At 40.7% G+C, this 20,529-nt stretch overlaps 1 protein-coding gene across 1 annotated transcript in view; it reads left to right on the top strand.

The window, feature by feature from the left end:
• The window catches only part of SCP2 (sterol carrier protein 2), an 80,190-nt gene that overhangs the window by 9,124 nt on the left and 50,537 nt on the right, over nt 1-20,529 (top strand). Inside the window, exons 4-5 of the mRNA XM_074221415.1 lie at nt 11,832-11,963; nt 13,233-13,297. Coding sequence (XP_074077516.1) covers nt 11,832-11,963; nt 13,233-13,297 — 197 coding nt within the window. The remainder of the gene's footprint in view (nt 1-11,831; nt 11,964-13,232; nt 13,298-20,529) is intronic.

Genomic DNA, 20,529 nt, shown 5'->3' with positions numbered 1-20,529 from the left:
CTAGTTCTGAAAAAATCCCCAATATGTTACGTTACATATAATTACATTAGATATATATAGTGGCCCGCCCCGTGGACTTCCACAGCTGCATCGAAACTAGCGACAAATGAGTGTTTCCTGTTTCTTTCCTTGATTGGAATTCCTCATGTTTCCTGACCATTCTGGAGAATTTGTCCCTGTTGACCACTCTCTCTGCCCCCATGGGCTTTCTCCACCTCTCCACTTCTTGGTTTTGCTTTGGCCTGTCTGAATCTTCTTCCTTCGCCCTCTTTCCTGGCTCGTCATCGATATGGGCTTCCTAAATGTGAGCTCTCCTTAAGGCTCTCCTTGGACCCTCCTCTCCCCCATGGGGTTAGTTACCCTCTCTAGGCACATGATCTCCATGGCTCTAGATGCAGGCTAACACCACCATGTGCCTGGTGGCCATTTCAAAGTGGATGATGTTCCAGGTCATTCACTTGTTTCAGTCAAGTTCCAGTCTCCATGACCTTAATGATACTGGGCTGGTTTGTTGTTTTTTCTTCTCCAGCTCATTTTACAGAGGAGGTAAATGGGGTGAAGTGACTTGCTCAGGGTTGCACAACTGGAAAACGTCTGAGTCTTCCTGACTCATGGCCTGGTGCTCTGTGTATTCTGGTGCTCTCTAGCTGTCTCATAGACATCTCATCATTCAGCCTGCCAAATAAAGAGCTCTCTCCACTCTCCTTCTGTAGGTTGCTCCTTTATTGAGGGGTGGGGGTAGTGTCTCTACCTGGGTATCATTTTGGGCTCCTCATTCTTCCTCTCTCCCATTCCACCCTTTCTTAGCTGCTTCTTCCTAGACTTTGGCCCAAGAGCCCTGGCCTGGACTATTAGGGACCTCTGATAATTGATCTCCCTGCCTCACAGCTTTCTCTCCTGTTTGACCTCCAAATAGAGTCAATTGAGTGTTTGTTTAATATTGTGCGCTAGATCATGCAGTAAATGGAGCACTGGCCCTGGAATCAGGAGAACCTGAGTTTAAATGTGGCCTCAGACACTTAATAATTACCTACTAGTGTAACTTTGGGAAAATCATTTAACCCCATTGTCTTGGTTTTTTTTTTAATTTAATATTTATTCTCATTTTATACAAATAATGTTTTTTATACATTAATAAAATATTCTTGTTTAAGAGTAACAAAAATACCCCCTCCCCCATAAATATAGACTCGCTTGAGCAATAAAGGGGAGAGAAAAAAATTAAAATTAAAAAAATAATAGTAATAATTGTAGGTATGGCCAGGTGGTGCAATGGACGGAGCACCAGCCCTGGAGCCATGAGCACCCGAGCCCACATACGGCCCTGTACACCCAACAATCACCCAGCCATGTGACATGCAAGCCACCTGAACCCCACTGCCCTGCAAAAACCAAAAAAAGGGAAAAAAAAGACTCAAAATAAAATAAAATAGTAATAATAGTAGGGATGGCTGGGTGGCGGACAAAGCATTGGCCCTTGAGCCAGGAGCACCCGGGTCCAAATCTGGCCTCAGACACCCAATGATCACCCTGCTATGTGGCCCCAGGCAGGCCACTCAGTCCCATTTGCCCTGTACCCCCCCCCCAAATAATAATAATAAAAAATGTGCTTGAGTCTTTGTTCCAACACCAACAACTCTGTCGCGGATGGATCACATTCTTTATGATAAGTCCATCACAAAAGTTACTTCCATATTTTTCCACCGTTGCCATTGCTGATTGCAACTCCCTCCTTTCGTATTTCTTCACTACCATGTACTATATTTTCTCTCCTTTCACTCTGACTCTGCTGAAGGGTAGCTGAGTGGTGCAGCAGACAGATCCCTGGCTCTGGGGTCAAGAAGCCCTGAGCCCCCATACCACCCCTTAGGCCCAGCATCCACCTGGCCCTATGGTCCCGGACAGGCCTTCCAATCCCAGCCCCTTGCAAGAAGTAAAAAAGAAAATGTGTTATATCTGACCATTCTCCTCCCATGGTCCATCCTTTCCTCCATCACTCACATCCCCCACCTTCCCCCTGTCCCCCTCCTCTCCTTCTTACTCCAGATGCCTATACCCTATTGAGTATATGTGCTGTTTCCTCGCCTAACCACCTCTGATGAGAGCAAAGATTCCCTCATTCCCCCTTGCCTTCTCCCCTTCCATATCATTGCAATAGCTCATTATAATAAAGAAAAATCTTATTATATGAAATATCTTGGCCTATTCCCTCTCTCCTTTTTCTTTTTCCCATTCCATTTCCCTTTTTTTCTATTGACTCCATTTTTATAACATATTTTATCTTCAAATTCAGCTTTCTCCTGTGCTTCAACTGTAAAAGCTCCCTCTACCTGTTCTATTAACTGAGAAGGTTCATATGAGTATTATCAGTGTCATTTTTCTATGCAGGAATACATGCAGTTCATCATCATCAAGTCCCTCATATTTTCCCCTTATTCTCCAATCTCCATGCTTCACCTTAGTCCTGTCTCTGAAGATCAAACCTTCTGTTCAGCTCTGGCCATTCCAACAGGAACATTTGAAATTCCTCTAGTTCATTGAAAGTCCATCTTTTTCCCTGGAAAAGGACATTCAGCCTTGCTGGGTAGTTGATTCTTGGCTGCATTCTAAGCTCTTTTGCCTTCCGGTATATTATATTCCAAGCCCTACGAGCTTTTAATGTAGTTGCTGCTAAGTCCTGTGTGATCCTGACTGCAGCTCCATGATATTTGAACTTTGTCCTTCTGGCTGCTTGAAATATTTTCTCTTTGACTTGGGAGTTCTGGAATTTGGCTATAATATTCCTAGGGATTGGTTTTTTGGGATCTCTTTCTTGGGGGGATCGGTGGATTCTCTCCATTTCTATTTTGCCCTCTGCTTCTAGAATATCAGGGCAATTTTCCTGTAGTAGTTCTTTGAAAATGATATCAAGGCTCTTTTCCTGATCATGACTATCAGTTATTCCAATAATTTTTAAATTATCTTTCCTAAGTCTGTTTTCCATATCAGTTGTTTTTTTCAATGAGATGTTTCACATTTTCTTCTAATTTTTCATTATTTTGGTTTTAAAGTATTGAGTCCTGGTTTCTGGTAAATTCATCAATCTCCCTGAATTCTATTCTTTGTCTGAAGGATTTGTTCTGCTCAGAGAGTTTTCTTATCTCTTTTTCCATCTGGCCAATTCTGCTTTTTAAAGCATTCTTCTCCTCAATAATTTTTTGAATTGTTTTATCCATTTGACCTAAGCTGGGTTTTAGCATGCTATTTTCTTCAGCCTTTTTTTGGATTTCCTTGACTAGGCTGCTGACTTCATTTTCATGTTTTTCCTGCATCTCTCTCCTTTCTTTTCCCAGTTTTTCTTCTAACTCCCTCATTTGATTTTCAAAGTCTTTTTTGAGCTCTGTCATAGCCTGAGCCCAATTTCTGTTTTTTTCTTGGAGTCTTTAGATGCAGGAACTTGTGCTTCCTCATCTTCAGACTGAATATTTTGATCCTTCTTGGGCTCATACGCAAAATATTTCTCAATGGTATTCCTCTTCTTTCTCTGCTTGCACATTTTCCCAGCCTGAGCCTGGTTTTAGGGTGCTTCCTGAGCTTTTGGGACACTCCCACAAGGGTCTCAGTGTGTGAGGCTCTGTCCTCCCTCCTGGTCTGTAAATGACCATAAGCGCCCCCCTCTGCCGTGGGGCTGAGGTGGGGGGGGCCTGCTGTTCTATGGGGGCGCCTAGAATGTGATCAGGATCTGAATGTGGTCAGAGCCCCAGAGTCCTGTTCCAGGGGCAGAGGACAGAGCTCTGCAGTCTCTCTCTCTTCACTCCCCTCCCTCAGCTCAATGGGTTCATGCCCTGGGGGCTCCTGCTTACCAGCTCCACCTGCTTCTGTTTCCTGGATCTGGAATGCAGTGGCCACTGTGTGCCCTGAGGGCTGGGCTTCATGTGCTCTCTCTGGCAGAGGTCCCCCGCTGTGCCCGCGGCTCCCCAGGGTGCAGCTCAGGAAAGTCCCCCACTGCTGTGAGCCGCAGCTCCCAGTGCCCTGGGGCTGCCTCTGGGAGGCTGAAGTTCTTTCACACTGGCGGGCCACCCCTCCAGTGGGCCGCCCCTCTTACCCCGGGGAGCAGAGTCTTTCTGCACTTTTCCAGGTTACTTTGAGTAGGAGAACTGCCTCACTGGGTCCCTCTGTGGGTTCTGTCTCTCGAAAATTTAGTTAGAATCCTTAGTTTCAAAGATTTATGAGAGAGCGCCTAAGACATGATCTGTTCTTGTCACCATCTTGGCTCTGCCACCTATTGTCTTGTAATAACAAAAACCAAAAGAAAAAACTAATACTGTGCACCAGATACCAAACCTTGTCATTGTCCAATCAGTAAGTGCTAGTGGCTCCCTCTTGCCTCTAGAATCAAAATTAACTCTGGGATTGGGTTTTAAAGGCCTTTGTGACCTGGACCCAACCTGCTTTAGAAGCCTTTTACTTCTTTCTTTCCTTGATTCACTGTCCAGCCAGCCTGACCTTGCAGTTCTTTCCATTGAGTACTCCATCTTGGCCTTGGTCATGTCTAGCCCCCATGCCTGGAATCCATTCCTTCCTTGCCTCGCATCTCTCACCTTTTACACAAAGCCTTTCTTAATCCTTGACTTCCAAAGTAAGCTACTTCGTATATAGTTTGTATTTATTTGTTATAGTTGTGCCAGTTGTTTCCTACAGTACAGTGAAAACTCCTGGAAGGCAGGGGCTATTGCATTTTTCTCTTTATATTCCTAGTAGTGCTGGGCTTACTGTAGGTATTTAATAAATGCTTGTTGCTTGATTAATGGTGGCTGAGCTTAGCTTAGAGTAGAGAAATCTCATCACCAGCAAGTTGCTCACTAGGGGATGAGTTCTCTGGCTGAACCTTCCATGAAGAATACAGAATTGCACTCAGTCTTGTGCAGAGACTGATGTTTCTGCAGTGATGGTAGCAGTGCCAGAAGATGGGCAGAGACTTCTAAGAATCCCTTCATTTTTGGACCATCTAGCGGTGTCACTTTAATGATTTGTTTGACATCTTGATTTGACATCACATGGGGGAACTCAACCATGTCCATATTGACATCTTCAGTATAAATGAAACCAAATGATATTAAGAAACTAAGAGGACAGCTTTCAGATTCTCCTGAGATGTGATTGATGGAATTAGTGGAAGTGATTTCCTTATAAACCAAAGGACAGAACCATTTCATAGGATATTTGACTGTCTCACCTTACTGTGCTTGAGATGAAAAAGTCTGTTGTGAAAATGAAGGCAGCTCAGGGTCCAGGGTATGTTGCAGGAGCTGAAGAGGTTAGAGAAAATGTAGAACTGGATCCCATTTGCCTCTTTTTTTTTTTTTTTTTTTTTTTTAGTTTTTTGCAAGGCAACGGGGTTAAGTGGCTTGCCCAAGGCCACACAGCTAGGTAATTATTAAGTGTCTGAGACCAGCATTTGCCTCTTTCTTATGAAGATTTGTGCATAATGTGAAAAACTTACTAGAAAATATGATTTGGGAATGGAGCCAAGATGGTGGCGTGGAGGCAGGAAATCCTAGAAGCTCTCCCCCAGACCACTCCAAATGCCTATAAATTTTGACTCTAGCCAAATTCTCGAGGGGCAAAACCCACAGAAAGACTTGAGTGAAACAATTTTCCGGCCCAAGACAAACTTGGAATATCCATGGGAAGGCTCTGTTCCACCAAGGTTGGAAAGGGTTGCAGTGGAGTTTGGGATACCTTGAGGAGCAAACCAGCTCCAGGGTGGCTGCTTCCAGAGTGCTCATTCCTGGATTGTAAGGGGGTTGGGGGAGATTGCAGAGCTCTCTTCACTGTCCCTGGGGCAAGGACTCTGTTGCTTTACCTATACTCAGATCCAGATCGCAGTCTAGGGCCTCCTACTTCCATAGCAGAGCAGGGATCCTCTTCACAGCTCCAGGGCAGAGGGGAGTGCCTGTGGTCATCTACAGATCAGAAAACCAGACAGGAGAGTAGTCAGAGCCTCTCATAGGACCTTGAAGGAATTGAGGTCCCTGGGTGAAGATGTCCACAACCCTTCAAAAGCTTGGGAAAGTACATTGAAATAAAGTTGTAGGGGGCAGTTAGGTGGCACAGTGGATAGAGAACTGACCCTGGAGTCAGGAGGACCTGAGTTCAAATCCAGACTCAGATACTTAACAGTTATTTTAGCTGTGTGACCTTGGCCAAGTCACTTAATCCCATTGCCTTAAATAAATAAAAATTAAAAAAAATTAAAAAAAGAAATCATATCATAGAATGGTGAAATAAGCAAATAACAGAAGAGAAAGGATCTGACCATAGCCAGCCAGTTACTTTGGTCCCATGGAAGATCAAAAAACACACTCAGAAGATGACAAAGTCTAAGCTTCTATATCCAAAACCTCCAAGAAAAATAGGAATTTGTCTCAGGTGATGATTTTGAAAATCAAATAAGGGAGGTGGAGGAAAAATTGGGAAGAGAAATGAGAGCAATGCAGGAAAATCATGAAAACCAAGCCAGCAGCTTGATCCAAGGAGATACCAAAGAATACTGAATAAAACATCATGTTAAAAACCAGTTTATGTCAAATGGAAAAGCAATACAAAAAGTTGATGAGGAGAAGAATGCCTTAAAAAGCAGAATTGACCAGATAGGAAAAGAGATTAAAAAAGCACTCTGAAGAAAAAACTCCTTCAAATATAGAATGGAGCTAAAGGAAGCTGATGACTTTGTGAGTAATCAAGAAACAGTAAAAACTAAAAGAATGAAAAACTAGAAGAAAATAGGAAACATCTCATGTAAAAATAACTGACTTGGAAAACAAGATCCAGGAGAGATAATTTAAAAATTGTTGGGCTACCTGAAAGTCATGACCAGGAAAAAAAAATCTAGACTTCATTTTTAAAGAAATCATCTAGGAAAATTGCCCTGATATCCTAGAAGCAGAGGGTAAAATAGAAACTGAAGGAATTCACTGAATACTTCCTGAAAGAAATCCCAAAATAAAAACATCCAGGAATATTATAGCCAAATTCCAGAATTTCCTAGTCAAAGAGAAAATATTACAAGCAGCCAGAAAGAAACAATTCAAATGTTGTGGAGCTATAGTCAGGATTACACAGGATTTAGCAATGTCTATATTAAGGGTTTATATAGGACTTGGATTATGATATTCTGGAAGACAAAAGAGCTTGGATTACAAAAGAGAATAAACTATCCAGCAAAACTGATTATCCTCTTTCAGGGAAACAACAGAAAGTTTGATGTGCAGGACTCAGGTGAAGCATAGAGAGGGTAGATGGGTAGGGAAAATTATGAGGGATTGAATGATGTTGAACTGCTTGTATTCCTGAATTGGAGGATGATAATGATAATTCATATGAACCTTCTCATTTATTGGAGGAGTTAAAAGGAGTTTATATAAAAAAGGCACAGGAGGGAGCTGAACATGAAGGTATAATATATTGTAAAGATGGAGTCAATCAGTGAGAAAAGAATATACTGGGAGAAAGGGCAAAGAGACGTAGAATGGGCTAAGATATTTCATTTAAAAGAGGCAAGAAAAAGCTTTTGCAATGGAGTGACTCAGAGAGGAAATAACAAGCACACTCAGTAGGGTGTGCTTATTTTAAACTAGAAAAAGGAGAGGAAAGGGATGGGACAAAGGAGAAAGGGGAAGGGGAGAGAGCGTATAGGGGGTAGAAGAGGGGGAAGATTGTGGGGGGCAGCAGTCAGACAGCAACATATTTTTGAGGGGGGACAAGGTAAAAGGAAAGAGACTAGAATAAATGGGGTGGGGAGCAATACGATAAAGGGAAAATACAGCTAGCAATAACAAATATGGGAAAAAAATATTGAAGCAACTGCTCTGATGGACTTATGATAAAGAATGCAATCCATCCCAGAGACAGTTGATGTTATCTGAGCACAGACTGAAGTACACTTTTTTCCCCCCTCTTACTTTATTTTTCTTGAGGTTTCTCTATCTTTGTGGGGGTGGGGGGATTATGTTTATTTTTACAACAAGACTGTGAAAAATAAATAAGTTAAATGTAAAAAAAGAAAATGTGATTGGGATTAAGAAATGAAAGAGGCCAGAGAGGGCTCAGAAACTTCAGACTTTAGTATCATAAATACTTTTTTCAAAAAGAGCTTTGTAAGGCAATGAATGTGGTGAGCATCAAATATGACCAAAAAGTGAAGATGAAGTGATGATCAATTGAATATTTGTGTTGGTCCACTTCTGAGTCAATCAAGTACTGTCAAGCCATTAAATAGTTAGAGTAAAATTCATGTTTTGTTAGAAAAGTAAGGCAAACTTGAAACTTCACCAACTGGGCTTTCTTTAATACACATGTTTTTCTATTTGCCCTCCAGCATATGTCATTGTCCTTTCTTGTCAGCTTTGCCAAGCTGATGATTAGAATGTGAAACCTTAGACTTTTTAAATTTGTTTTTCTTTGATTATTGATTAAAATATTAATTTTTGTTATATGTTGTAAGATCAAATTATGTTGTAAAATAAAATTAAGGTAAATTGAGAGTAGTTTGAGCATATTAATTGGGTCTTTGACCTCTTAATATCTAAAGACCCAGAAGTAGAACTTACTAGCTTTCATAGAGGTTTAGAAGACATTGCTATTGGCTACAGTATAGACAGCATTGTGGGAGTGGGGACAAAAAGATTGGTTAGATTAAAGGAAGCAGTTCTATGACAATTAAGGAATGTTCATTGTTGTATGGGACCCATCTTCATCTTATAGTGTGAGGGAATCAAAACCACCAGATAGGGTGGCTAGGTGGTGTAGTGGATAAAGCACCTGCCTTGGAGTCAGAAGTACCTGGGTTCAAATCCAGTCTCAGACACTTAATAATGACCTAGCTGTGTGGCCTTGGGCAAGCCACTTAACCCCATTTGCCTTGCAAAAACCTAAAAAAACAAAAAAACCCCCCAAAAAACAAAAGCCACCAGATATGCTATCTTCCTTGGAAGAGATAAAATCTCCTCATAATTGCATAAGGACAAACAAGAACAGACAATAGATCTTGTAGAAATATACCAGGTCAGCTTGAAGGCCTTCAGAAATGGATGAATAGATGTCCTGGAATTTTCCAGGACTTTGATAGGAGGATTAACAAATTTTCTTTTAATTATAACTAACTCAGAGGGAAAGTTAAATTTCTTAGTTTAATTGTAGGACATAGAAAGTTGACTTTAGGTAGATACAGCACAAGATCATTGTAGAATCAATCTAGTAGAAATTAGTACAGTAGAAATCAAGGTAATATTAATTTTGATTTTTTTCAGTCAAAATCAATAACAAATTGGAAGAAAAAATAGAGATGAGATCAGCCGTGCATATAATTATAATAGTGCAAGCCAATCTGTTGACTCTGAATAATATTTACTCTAAAAAAGGATAATAAAGGAAAAACTAATGACTCCTATTATCATCATTTCCTAGAGAAGCTTAGCTGATGGAAAGCAGCTGTCACAATGAGGCCCCATTACCAACCGATGCTTATCTCTTATTCTGTCAGGACAACACTGGTTTAAGAGCAAAAGGCTCCTAGGGGAAGGGAGGATCAGGAGGCTAATTTACCTTATAAAGACCTCATCCCTATCTGTTACTTCTAAAACCACCCAAAGTAGTGAATGGGAAGACCAAACTGTAGCAAGGATGATGCAAGATCCTCCTGAGATCCTCCATACAACATGTACAAATGAAATTGGAAGAATAGCAAATAGATGATAAAAGGAACAGATTTGTAGGGAGCCTATTTCTCTCACTGATGATAGGACCACCACAGTGAGACTCAGAACACTCATTTGGTATACAAAGAAGTAAAAAAGATGTGTAAATTTAATTTAGAAAGAATAACAAGACTGGACCAAATAGATACAGAAGAAATTTATGTTAAGAATAATATAATTGTCTGGGGTCATACAGTTGGGTAAGCTTTTGAAATTGGTTATAAACTCAGGTCTTCTGTATGACCCTGGGCAATATTGAGGATTCAAACTCTCTCAACGAGGGAAATATATCAAAAAAGAAATAAAAAAGAAAAAATGAGAGTGCTATTATCAAAAAAGGTTACAAAGAAGATATTTACTGACCCATAATCTGGTAAGAATAGTAGTTATATATAAGTAGGGAACATTTGAATATATGAGAAGGGGATATGTGCTTTCCAGTTAATTTTCTTTTTTCTTTTTTTTTTTTTTTGCAAGGCAAATGGGGTTAAGTGGCTTGCCCAAGGCCACACAGCTAGGTAATTATTAAGTGTCTGAGGCTGGATTTGAACTCAGGTACTTCTGCCTCCAGGGCTGGTGCTCTATCCATGGTGCCACCTAGCCACCCCACCAGTTAATTTTCTGAGGTAGATTACAGTCCTGTGGTCACATCTGACTGAAAAGTGTAGAGATACCCACAAACATTTATTAAAACCCATGATGTGTCAGGACTAAGCTCTGTGGTTCTCAGACTTTCTGATCTCAGGACTCTTGAAAATTATTGAGGAGCCTAAAGAGCTTTTGTTTATATATATATGTTATTTTTGTTGATAGTTGCCATATTAGAAAGGAAAACATCTTGCTATTATTATGGAAATAGTTTTGAGTTCATGAACCCCTTTCAGGATTTTTGGGGAGCTCTGGCCTATGCTTTGAGACTTGCTGGTGTCCATGTATCCCCTTGTTGGCCCAGAGGAGCTTTCAGGACAGGGGCAAATCTTGCTTCATGCTCTGTTTTTATATTCTGGTGTCCAGCATAGTGGGTTGTACATCATAAGCATTCACTAGATATTTGCCTTCCTTTCACCTTTCTGATCTAATTAATTATGAATTTTTGTGAAGTCTACCTTTCTCATATCTATTCTCTTCCCTTTCGCTTTTCATCACCACTCCCCCCTCCATTACCACTCCCCGAGATTTTTGCAGGAACTTCTCAAAGGACCCATCCCATTCTCTCTCTTCCAGTCCAGTCTTGTCCTCTGCTTCCAAATCCTTAGCTCCCTATTGCCTACAAAGTCAGGATCAAGTTTCTAGACAAGTTCTCAAAGCCCTCTGTAATCTAATTCTTTCCTTTTTCCAGTTTTAGAGTAATCCCTGGTAGGGATTAGTAAATGGAGCAGTGGGTGTAGCCTTGGACCTGGAGTCAGGAAGACTTGAGTTCATATCCAATTTCAAATGCTTACTAACTGTGACCCTGGGCAAGTCACTTTGCCTCAGTTTCCACCACAAGGTGAGATCTTAATTGTAGGGCATTTTTATTTAGTGCTTGACAGAGTTGGTGCTGGATCAGAGTTAACCATCATCATCATTGTTAAGATTAGTCTCCTCTTTGCCCTGCTTCCTGACTTGTGTTATCCAGGTTTCTACTGGGGCCTGGACTGCCCCCCCCTCTTCTTGGGGGAAGACTGGCTGGGATACTCCTTCCCTCTCCCCAACTATCCCCCCATGGAGCCTTCTTGCAGCCCTGCACATGATATTCTGCAGATCTCAGCTCAGGGTGGCAGAGAGGACCCCAACCTTGGGCTCAGACCACCTACTCAGGCCAGAATCCACTCCTTATGTATAGGATTGTCTGAACTGCCAAGTATGTTTTAAGTGTAGGCTGATAACCACCACCATTCTTATTATAATGTATTCTAGCTCTGCCTTTGTATCTTGTCTTTCTGTAAACTCCACTGAGAGAGGATTGTATCTTTTAAAACACATTTACTTTACTTAGGGGGTGACTGAAGGTTTTATGAAGGTTTTGCTTTGGAGGCAGTTTGCTTCACTAATAGCCCCTTCTTGTTCCTGTGGGATGCTGCTCCTTCTTAATTATTGTTTTCTTCTGTACAGGTGAGTCTACCTCTGGCCAGAGGGCCATCTACCATAGCTTGGGATTGACTGGAATTCCAATCATCAATGTAAATAACAATTGTTCCACTGGCTCTACGGCTTTGTATATGGCCAGACAGCTGATCCAGGGTGGTAAGTCACCCCTGGGGTTGGGGTTGCACTTTCTGGGGGTAGCAACCCTGGGCAGTGAGCCACTCTGGGGCCTCATGGTGCTCTTTTCTGGTATAGCAACTGTTGGTCCATTTTCTTGAAGTTGTATTTTAATGCTGTTTTGGTTAATTTATAACATATATGAAGCAGGACAGCTACCATCTATCTTGTTGACAGAACTGGATCCGCACCCCTTTAGAGAGAACCTGTTCCATGGGACTGGTAGTAACTGCAGGGGCTGAAGACTCATTTGTGTGACACTGTAGAGACTTCCAAGGAGCTCATGGGTCATACAGATACACCCCCCCCAACACATTCTTACCCCCCTCACCCCCCCAACTCACACAAACATACACATATTCTGGAGATATTCCTCTAGGAACATAATTTTTTAATCTGGGCCAAGAATGGCTCTTGCTCTTGACTGACCAGCAGCCTCCTTTTCTGCCCTTATATTTCCTTGATTGTGCTGCTTGGGCTGTTTTTTTGCACCTGAGCCACCTTGGGTGATATAGAGTGGATAAATGACTGGACCGGGAGCTAGGGAGGTCTGGGCTCACATCTCAGTGTGTGTCCATGGACAATTCATTGCTCTGACCCTCAGTTTCCTCATCTGTACAAGCAACTCACAAAACCTGTACGAACATGCCTCATATTGTAATTGTGTTATTGTGCACTCGAGGGAATGGCTGTCAGGGTTGTGAATGCTTCCATGCATGGCATTGGTGCCAGGGGTCCCTCTGAGGCCTCCCAAGGCACAGCTTTGCCTGGTCAGAGGTCATTGTATCTCTCAGTAATAGCTGGTGTGCATGTCATGCTCTAAGGTTTGCCAAGTGCTGTATATGTGTCTCATTTGATCTCTGCTATGCCTCTAGGAGGTAGGGGCTTTTATCCCTATTTTGCAAATGAAGAAATTGAGGCTGAAAGGGTCAGTGACTGTCTGGGGTCACTCAGAGAGGAAACATCAAAGGCTGGATTGGAACTCAAGATTGTTTCTGACTCCTGGCCCAGCATGTTGCACAGCGCCACCTAGTGGCAATATTTTATCTCATTTATTATCACCATGGGAGAATATTGATTAGTTTTAAAAAGCAAACCTTGAAAGCCATGGTAGTCTTCTGCTAGGCCTACTCTGCACTTCATACAGGGTTTTATATTTTTCTCCATGATTAATTAATTTGAATTTTTATAAACTATGTTTCTAAATATTTGGAAATGTTGGTCTAATAAATACCTAAATGTTATTTTCAGGTTTGGCAAACTGTGTCTTGGCTCTTGGGTTTGAGAAGATGGAAAAGGGCTCCCTTGGATTAAAAGTGAGTGTCATTTGCATTTCAGATCTTTAAATTATCAAGACTTACACACATATTGCATATATATATATATATATATATATATATATGAAATATCATCTTTACAAGAATAATGGCCAGCATCTTATTAATGCTTTATATGTTATTTACTTATATATTTTATGATTTAAAGATTTACATAGTATTATAACAAAGGCTTGCCTATCAGCCAAAACACTGCTTTGATCCATTTAACACAAAAATCTCTAAGTCTAGGTTTCCACTTATATTTTGCCCTGATGCCTCATCATGGCAGGAGTTGACTGAGACCTAGTGGTAGGGACCTCTACCTGCATGAGACTCCCTTTATGCTCTACCTGAATGGGCCACCCTTCTCACTTAGGGTTTTTTTTTTGGCAAGGCAATGGGTTAAGTGACTTGTCCAAGGTCACACAGCTAAGTAAGAATTAAGTGTCTGAAACTGAATTTGAACTCAGGTCCTCCTGACTCCAGGGCCCTCTATCCATTGTGCCACTTAGCTGCCCCACCCTTCTCACTTTGGGATGATTTTAATTATTTGGAAGTTTTTTTCTTAAACACTTGATCCTTTGCAACTTTTGTCCTTTGTTTTGGGCACACACACACACACACACACAAGCTAACCTAAGGTTTACCAGGAACTCTGTTAGAATACAAAGATCAACAAAATATCACCTCTCCAAAGGAGCTTACATTCTGCCCACTGATAAGGACACAAAGTCATTTCGAGAATGGGAGAGGAGTGGGATCAGGAAAGGCATCGTGTGATGAACCTTGCTTGAAGGGTAGCTGGGGACTAGGAGGCGGTTGTGAGGAGCGGGTGCAGGCCATTCTGAGCAGCCATTTGGGTGATGTAGGAGGGGGGGCATGAAGTAACCAGGAGGCAAGTTGGACAGAAATGCAGAGTGGATGATGGAGCATAGGAAGTAGACCTGGAATGAAGTAGGCGGGAGCCTGAAGACGACTGTCATGTCTCCCCTTCTTCCTCATGGAGCTGACCTTGGGGCCCTCTCTGATGGGGTGGCCTTCCTCAGGGTGTTCAGGACGATTTAATCTGAGTATTCCAGATGAAGTCTGATGGGTGTCAGAGCTAGGGGTGCACCTCTTCCTAGCCCTGAAAGATGTGCTGCCCATTTTGACACATGCCAAGATTGTGTTCTTAGCTATCACATAATGCTGTTGACTCCTGCCGAGTTTATAATTCACTAAAACTCCCCATCCCTCTCCGATTTCTATTTCTGAGGGTGACTTATAAAAAAAAAACCTGAATGTAAACCCTTATATTGATCACTCTAGATTAATATCAGCTTCCTGTGAGTCAGGATGGTTTGAGCCACAGGATCTGTATCCCAATTGCAGTGTTTGGTGCTGGGAAGAACCCCCAAAGAAGCACTTGCTGCTTGCTTGGTAGGTGGTCTGTCTGTCAGATCATTGGGTAACACAAAACTAGGGGACACAGCTAACATAATTGAGCACTGCATTCTAAAGGCCCAACCAGACTGTCACCTCTTTTGTGTGTTTCACAAGCTAAAAATGGCAGGCAATGGACCAGAGCCAACCCTTGGGCTGTAATCTGCTGACCCCCAGGCTGGATCCTGGGCTGAGCCTAATATGAAGAAAGATGAAGGAGTGGCAATGGCCTCTCCCAGGTTCTGTGATGGGTGATCAGGTTTGTCTGGTTATCCCTCTCCAACCTGTACTTGTGCACTTGGTTTTCTGGACTCAGATGAGGTAAATTCTTGATACTTATCTCAAATCTGATTTTTGTTAATCTGGCCCCAACACTCTAGATTGTTTGGCAATCATGTCAGTTCTATTGCATTAATTTACACAGTTTGAAAAGTATCTGATAATTTGATGAGCATCTGGACTTTCACTTAAGACAATGAGAAAAATGATGAAGAAAACAGGGTCAAGAGTAGGCATTGCACCAGAGGTTTCCTGCCAGGTTGGCACTGATTCTCTGAATAATCTTTCTAAGACTATTTGTTCAGGACTTTAAAATCTACCTATTACCACTTAGCCCACATTTCACCATCTTATCCATGTTGCTATCCTGGGAAACTTTGTAACACATTTTACTAAAATGTAGGTACACAATATACATCCATGGCATGCCCTGGGCCACCAGCCCAGGGACTCTATTAAAAAATAAATGAGATTAGTTGGCCATGACCTCTCCCCACAAAGTCATCTTACTACTTCATCATTCAAGTTTCTCTTCCTGATGGTTCACATATCATTTTTGTACTATGCAGCCTGGAATTTTGGGAGGAATTGAAATCCAACTTAATAATCTATAATTTGAAAATTGAGGCAGCATTTGTCTGTCTTTAGTCCTGTGACCCATTTTCTGTTTTCCATGATGCTTCAGAGATCAAGTGGGTTGACCATTGCATTAGCTATTTTCTTGGGTTTTCCAGGACCTCAGTCTGAGTCTGGAGTTCATCATCCATTCCTGCTTTTTGGAGGGCCAATTTCTATTGCCTTTGCCCAATGCTGCTTCTATTTCTCCTCTTTGATGTTTCTGGGATTCCAGGATCATATCTAACTTTAAACAGTGTCTTTTGAATTAGTTTTAATAATAATAATGATAAAGTAATGAAAACTGACATTTGTTTAATAAGCCTTCAAAGGTTCCCTTTGCCTTGCTCACAGCCTCCTCTGAGCTGAGTCCAATAGGATTTGTTATCCTCAACTTCTAGCCTTCTGTCCATCTTTTATTTTCTAGTCATTTCCTATTCTTGCATTCAGTTAATTCATTTCTTGAGCACCTAATAATATCTTTTATTTTCTAGTCATTTCCTATTCTTATATTTAATTAATTCATTTCTTGAGCACCTGGTAACATCTGAATGGTCTGGGGCCATCTAACAGTGAGATCCCCTGGTCTCAGATTCATCATACTTCAATAATGTCCTCCTTCATTTAAATATATTTGTTTTAGCTCCCCAATTAAGTCATGAGCTCTTTAAGGTTTGGGACTTCTAATTTGTGTTTTACTATCCCAGGGAGCATGGAGAATGATCATCCTATGATCTTTGACTTCTGTCAAATGTGTATGAAGCTTGTGGGGCTATCATTTTGACCCCAAAGCTATAGCACAAAGAAATAATTTTAAAAAAAGTTTTACAGATGCTTTCCCTTAGCCCCCAGCCTCTTATGTCCAGAAAAAATAATATAAACCATTTGACCCAGAAGTTATATCTGGCTGCACACTTAGTTTTCCTCCTATGGACTCTTACTTCACAATAATCATTATCAAGAACAGTGTTTTATTATCTGTTAATCTAGGACCTTGAATGGTCATCACACTTCAGTTGAGTTCAGCTGTCATTTAGTGTTATTTTCTTTTGCATTGTTGTACAAAGTATATCTTGTACTCTTGGTTCTGCTTTCTTCACTTGCTATAAGTTTATACAAATTTTCTCAAGGAAATAAATGTCTACCCTGTTGAATATGTTAGACCTGTCCCATTCATTTTGATGCTCAGCAAGTTCTGAAGGATAAGAGCATTTGCAAAATGGAGCGTGCAATGATCAGTATTGGCTCATAGCGTGACTTTGAGCCACTGCTTCAGGAATAGCTGGGTCTGAGAAGGACTTGATCATCACTAAGGTTCAGCCTAGACCTCTTCAAGTCTTCACCTTCTCTTCCTCTGTTTCTCCCTTTCTCCAGAGATCATCTCTTCATCGATACCCTTTCCTTTCTCTCTCTCTCTCTCTCTCTCTCTCTCTCTCTCTCTCTCTCTCTCTCTCTCACACACACACACACACACACACACACACACACATACTCTGTGTGCCTTTCCCTGTTATTCTCCCTTTTTTCTTGATCTGTACTCTTTTCCTTCTGGTCTCTATTCCTTAAGTATCTTCCTTGTCCAAAGCTTTCATTTATTGACCACGCCATTGAACAAAATTTGTTGAATACAGCTTTATATTTTTTATTCCTCTTTTAAAAAGCTGGTAATTTGAATATTTATGGTTGCATCAATATAAGTAGCTGATTTTTTGCTTCAGTGTAGAACTTGATCAGGGTCATTTTTAAGCTTTGATAGAAAAAAGATTGCTGCCCGAGATCCTTCCCTTGACCAATTATGAAGATTTCATAAACTCTTGTAACATTTCCTAATTAGTGTTTATCATATTTCTGTTAAACTCTTCTTTGTATTCAACTAGAAACTTTTCTATTATAATTTTTATTTCCACTATGGAGAATGATTCATTATGATTAAAACATGACCCCTAAAGCTCCTTCACATATTTGAAGGGAATGAACACAAGTATTGAGCATTTCTGCAACGTGCTCCTTGTGCTACTCTCCCTGGCTCACAGTAAGCCCTTAAATAAATTGTCTGACTTGCTAACACTTGGGAGCATCTCAGATTCAATATGTAGAAAACATAGCCCAACTTTTCCCTCTGATCTGACCCATCTTTCTAAGTTTTCTTTTTCTGTTGAGGGAGCCAACATCCTTCCAGTCCCCTACATTTGCAACCTCTGAGTCATCTTGGATCCTTTCCTCATTCTCACTCTTATATCTGATCAGTTGCTCAATCTTGGTTGTTTTTTACTTTAAAAAATAAGTTTTCTTTTCTGAACATAATATAAATATAAAAAGAATATTTCTAAAAATAGTACAAAAAGTCTACAATGAAACTATAACTCTTCCTTTTCTATTTTCTGCTTTTTAAAAAAATATCTTAATTTGTCCCATATGTTTCTTTCAAAACTTTTTTGCCCCCTCATTCTTCTTTCTAGATCCCCTTGCGTACTCTTGTGACCTTGCCCTTAAGTGCTTCAGTAACTCATTTTTTGACATCATTATTGATTCTTGCCCTCTAATTAAAAAAAAAAACCCACACCAAAATCTCTCATAACAAATAAGCAAAACAAATCCCCTGGGAGTCGTCAGTCCAGAAGCCTGTTCCCCTTCTTATGCATGTCCCCACTATGGCAGAAGGTGTTATCTGCGCAAGACCAGAATTCTCAGTCAATTTCTTCCCAAAGTTTGTATCCTCATGTCAATCATTCTCCTGGTTCTGCTCACTTGATGGCATCATTTCACACTTCTCAGGATTCTCTGAATTTGTCTCTTATCATTTCTTATATTGCTTTGTGTTCAGATACCATCTTTGTTGTTTTCATTAGTGCAGCAGCAGTACTTGGATTCCAGAGCTCTGCTTAACTCTTTCTTCTTACTCCCCACCTTCTGGATCCCTGGCATTTGTCTCCCATGTTGTTTCATTGTTGAGTTTGTTGTGTTTCTGTACCAAATTCCTGTGAGAGTCTGTGTTTGTGTGTGTGTGTGTGTGTGTGTGTGTGTGGTTTCCTCTATATAGTTTGTTTGTACATCCTGCTAATTTGCCCAGTTTTGACAAATAGCAGACCTGTCTTCTTTGTTTCTAATCAAAGAAGTATAAATTAGTGCATTCCTTTCATCTCCCTCTTCTTTTCTTCTCTTGAAACTCAGAATAGAAGAGAACAGATCATATACTTCACCCAGTTATGGGTGAGAATTAAATTTTTTTTGGTTTGTTTGTTTGTTTTGCAAAGCAATAATTTACCTGCCCAAGGTCACACAGCTAGGTAGTTATTAAGTGTCTGAGGCTGTATTTGAACTCAGATCTTCCTGACATCAGGGTTGGCACTCTATCCACAGTCAGTGCCACTTAGCTGCCCCACAAGACTTGAATTTTTAACCAAAGAAAGGATAGAAACAATTACAAAAGATGGAATATAAAATTTTTAAAAACTTTAACACAAACAAAACTAATGCCTCTCATATGAGAAGAAACATGATCAAAAGGGAAATCAGATTTCTCACATTAAGTTTGTTTTACAAGGTTCACAGTCAGCAGTCAATAGTCAGCAGTCAACAGTCAGCAATAAATAAAGCCAAAAGCTACTCTCTGGCAGAGAAGTGATCAAAAGATATGACCAAACACTCCTCCAAAGAACTGCACGAGACAGAGTCAGTGGACACATCCCACTCTGCTAAGAATAAGAGGAATATAGATAGATTCAAGCAGCCCAGAGGTCGCACAAACTTATATTCACCAGATTGACAAAAGATGGAAAGAGTTGAGGTTGGAGTTATGGAAGAAGAGGCCCATTAATGCCAATGAGTTAATATTGGTCCTGGCATGGCTGTTGTTGATGGTCCTTCCTTCTCTAAGAGGACTAGGACCTCAGGAGATGATGCCATGACAAGCATGTGACTTAGATTTGAATGACTGGGGGGGGGGGGTCACTGTCTCCTTTAGAACCATGTGGATCTAGTGGCCAGATATAGATCAGGACACCTGGAGATGGCCCTCAGAAGGTGCTTATTAAATGCTTGTTCCATTAATGAATTGGTAGAACTTTGAATAAGTACTATTATTTTGGAAAACAGTTTTAGAATTATGCCAATTAAATGTCTACAATGGTCATACTCTTTGACTTACAGATTTCACTCTTCCACATAGCCTATGCAGATCTCCCAATAAAAAGAAAATCTCCATATACAGCAAATTATTTTAGCAGCACTTTTTTGTGACTATAAAGAATTAGAAACAAAGTAGACCTCTGCCCATCCACTGGAGGATGGTCAACCAAATTATGGCATGTGAATATAATAGAATTTTATCGAGCTGTTAGAAATGACATATAGAATGAATAGAAGGAAACATAGAAAGATTTACATGGATCAATGAAAAGTAAAACAGAACCAAGAAAACATCATAGACAATGATGACAACAATGTAAATGAAAAGAACAACTTCTAGACAATTGAAAATGGATGTTGCCAAATTACAAAGAAAAGGCTTAACCGTGAAGAAGAGATATGGGAAGGCACTTTTCACCCCTTTAAAGGGAAGGGGGTTTGTGTCAATAGTTATCAAACATTGGAAATGTCTTCAAATTTTTTTTTTTTTTTTTAGGTTTTTGCAAGGCAATGGGGTTAAGTGGCTTGCCCAAGGTCACACAGCTAGGCAAATACTAAGTGTCTGAGGCCAGATTTGAACTCAGGTACTCCTGACTCCAGGGCTGGTGTTCTATCCACTGTGCCACCTAGCCGCCCCACTGCAGAGGGATATTGCTATTTTTTTCTTTTAATTTTTGTTTTTGATATAAGGGAAGGGTTTCTAGGAGGGGTGATAGAGAGGGGGAAATGAAGGTATACAGGGATAATGCAGGGTGACATAGGGAGATACTAAGTTGTAAAACAAT

Source organism: Macrotis lagotis, chromosome 2 (genome assembly GCF_037893015.1).
Source record: "Macrotis lagotis isolate mMagLag1 chromosome 2, bilby.v1.9.chrom.fasta, whole genome shotgun sequence".
NCBI lineage: Eukaryota > Metazoa > Chordata > Mammalia > Peramelemorphia > Peramelidae > Macrotis > Macrotis lagotis.
This window is presented reverse-complemented; position numbering and strand designations above follow the sequence as displayed.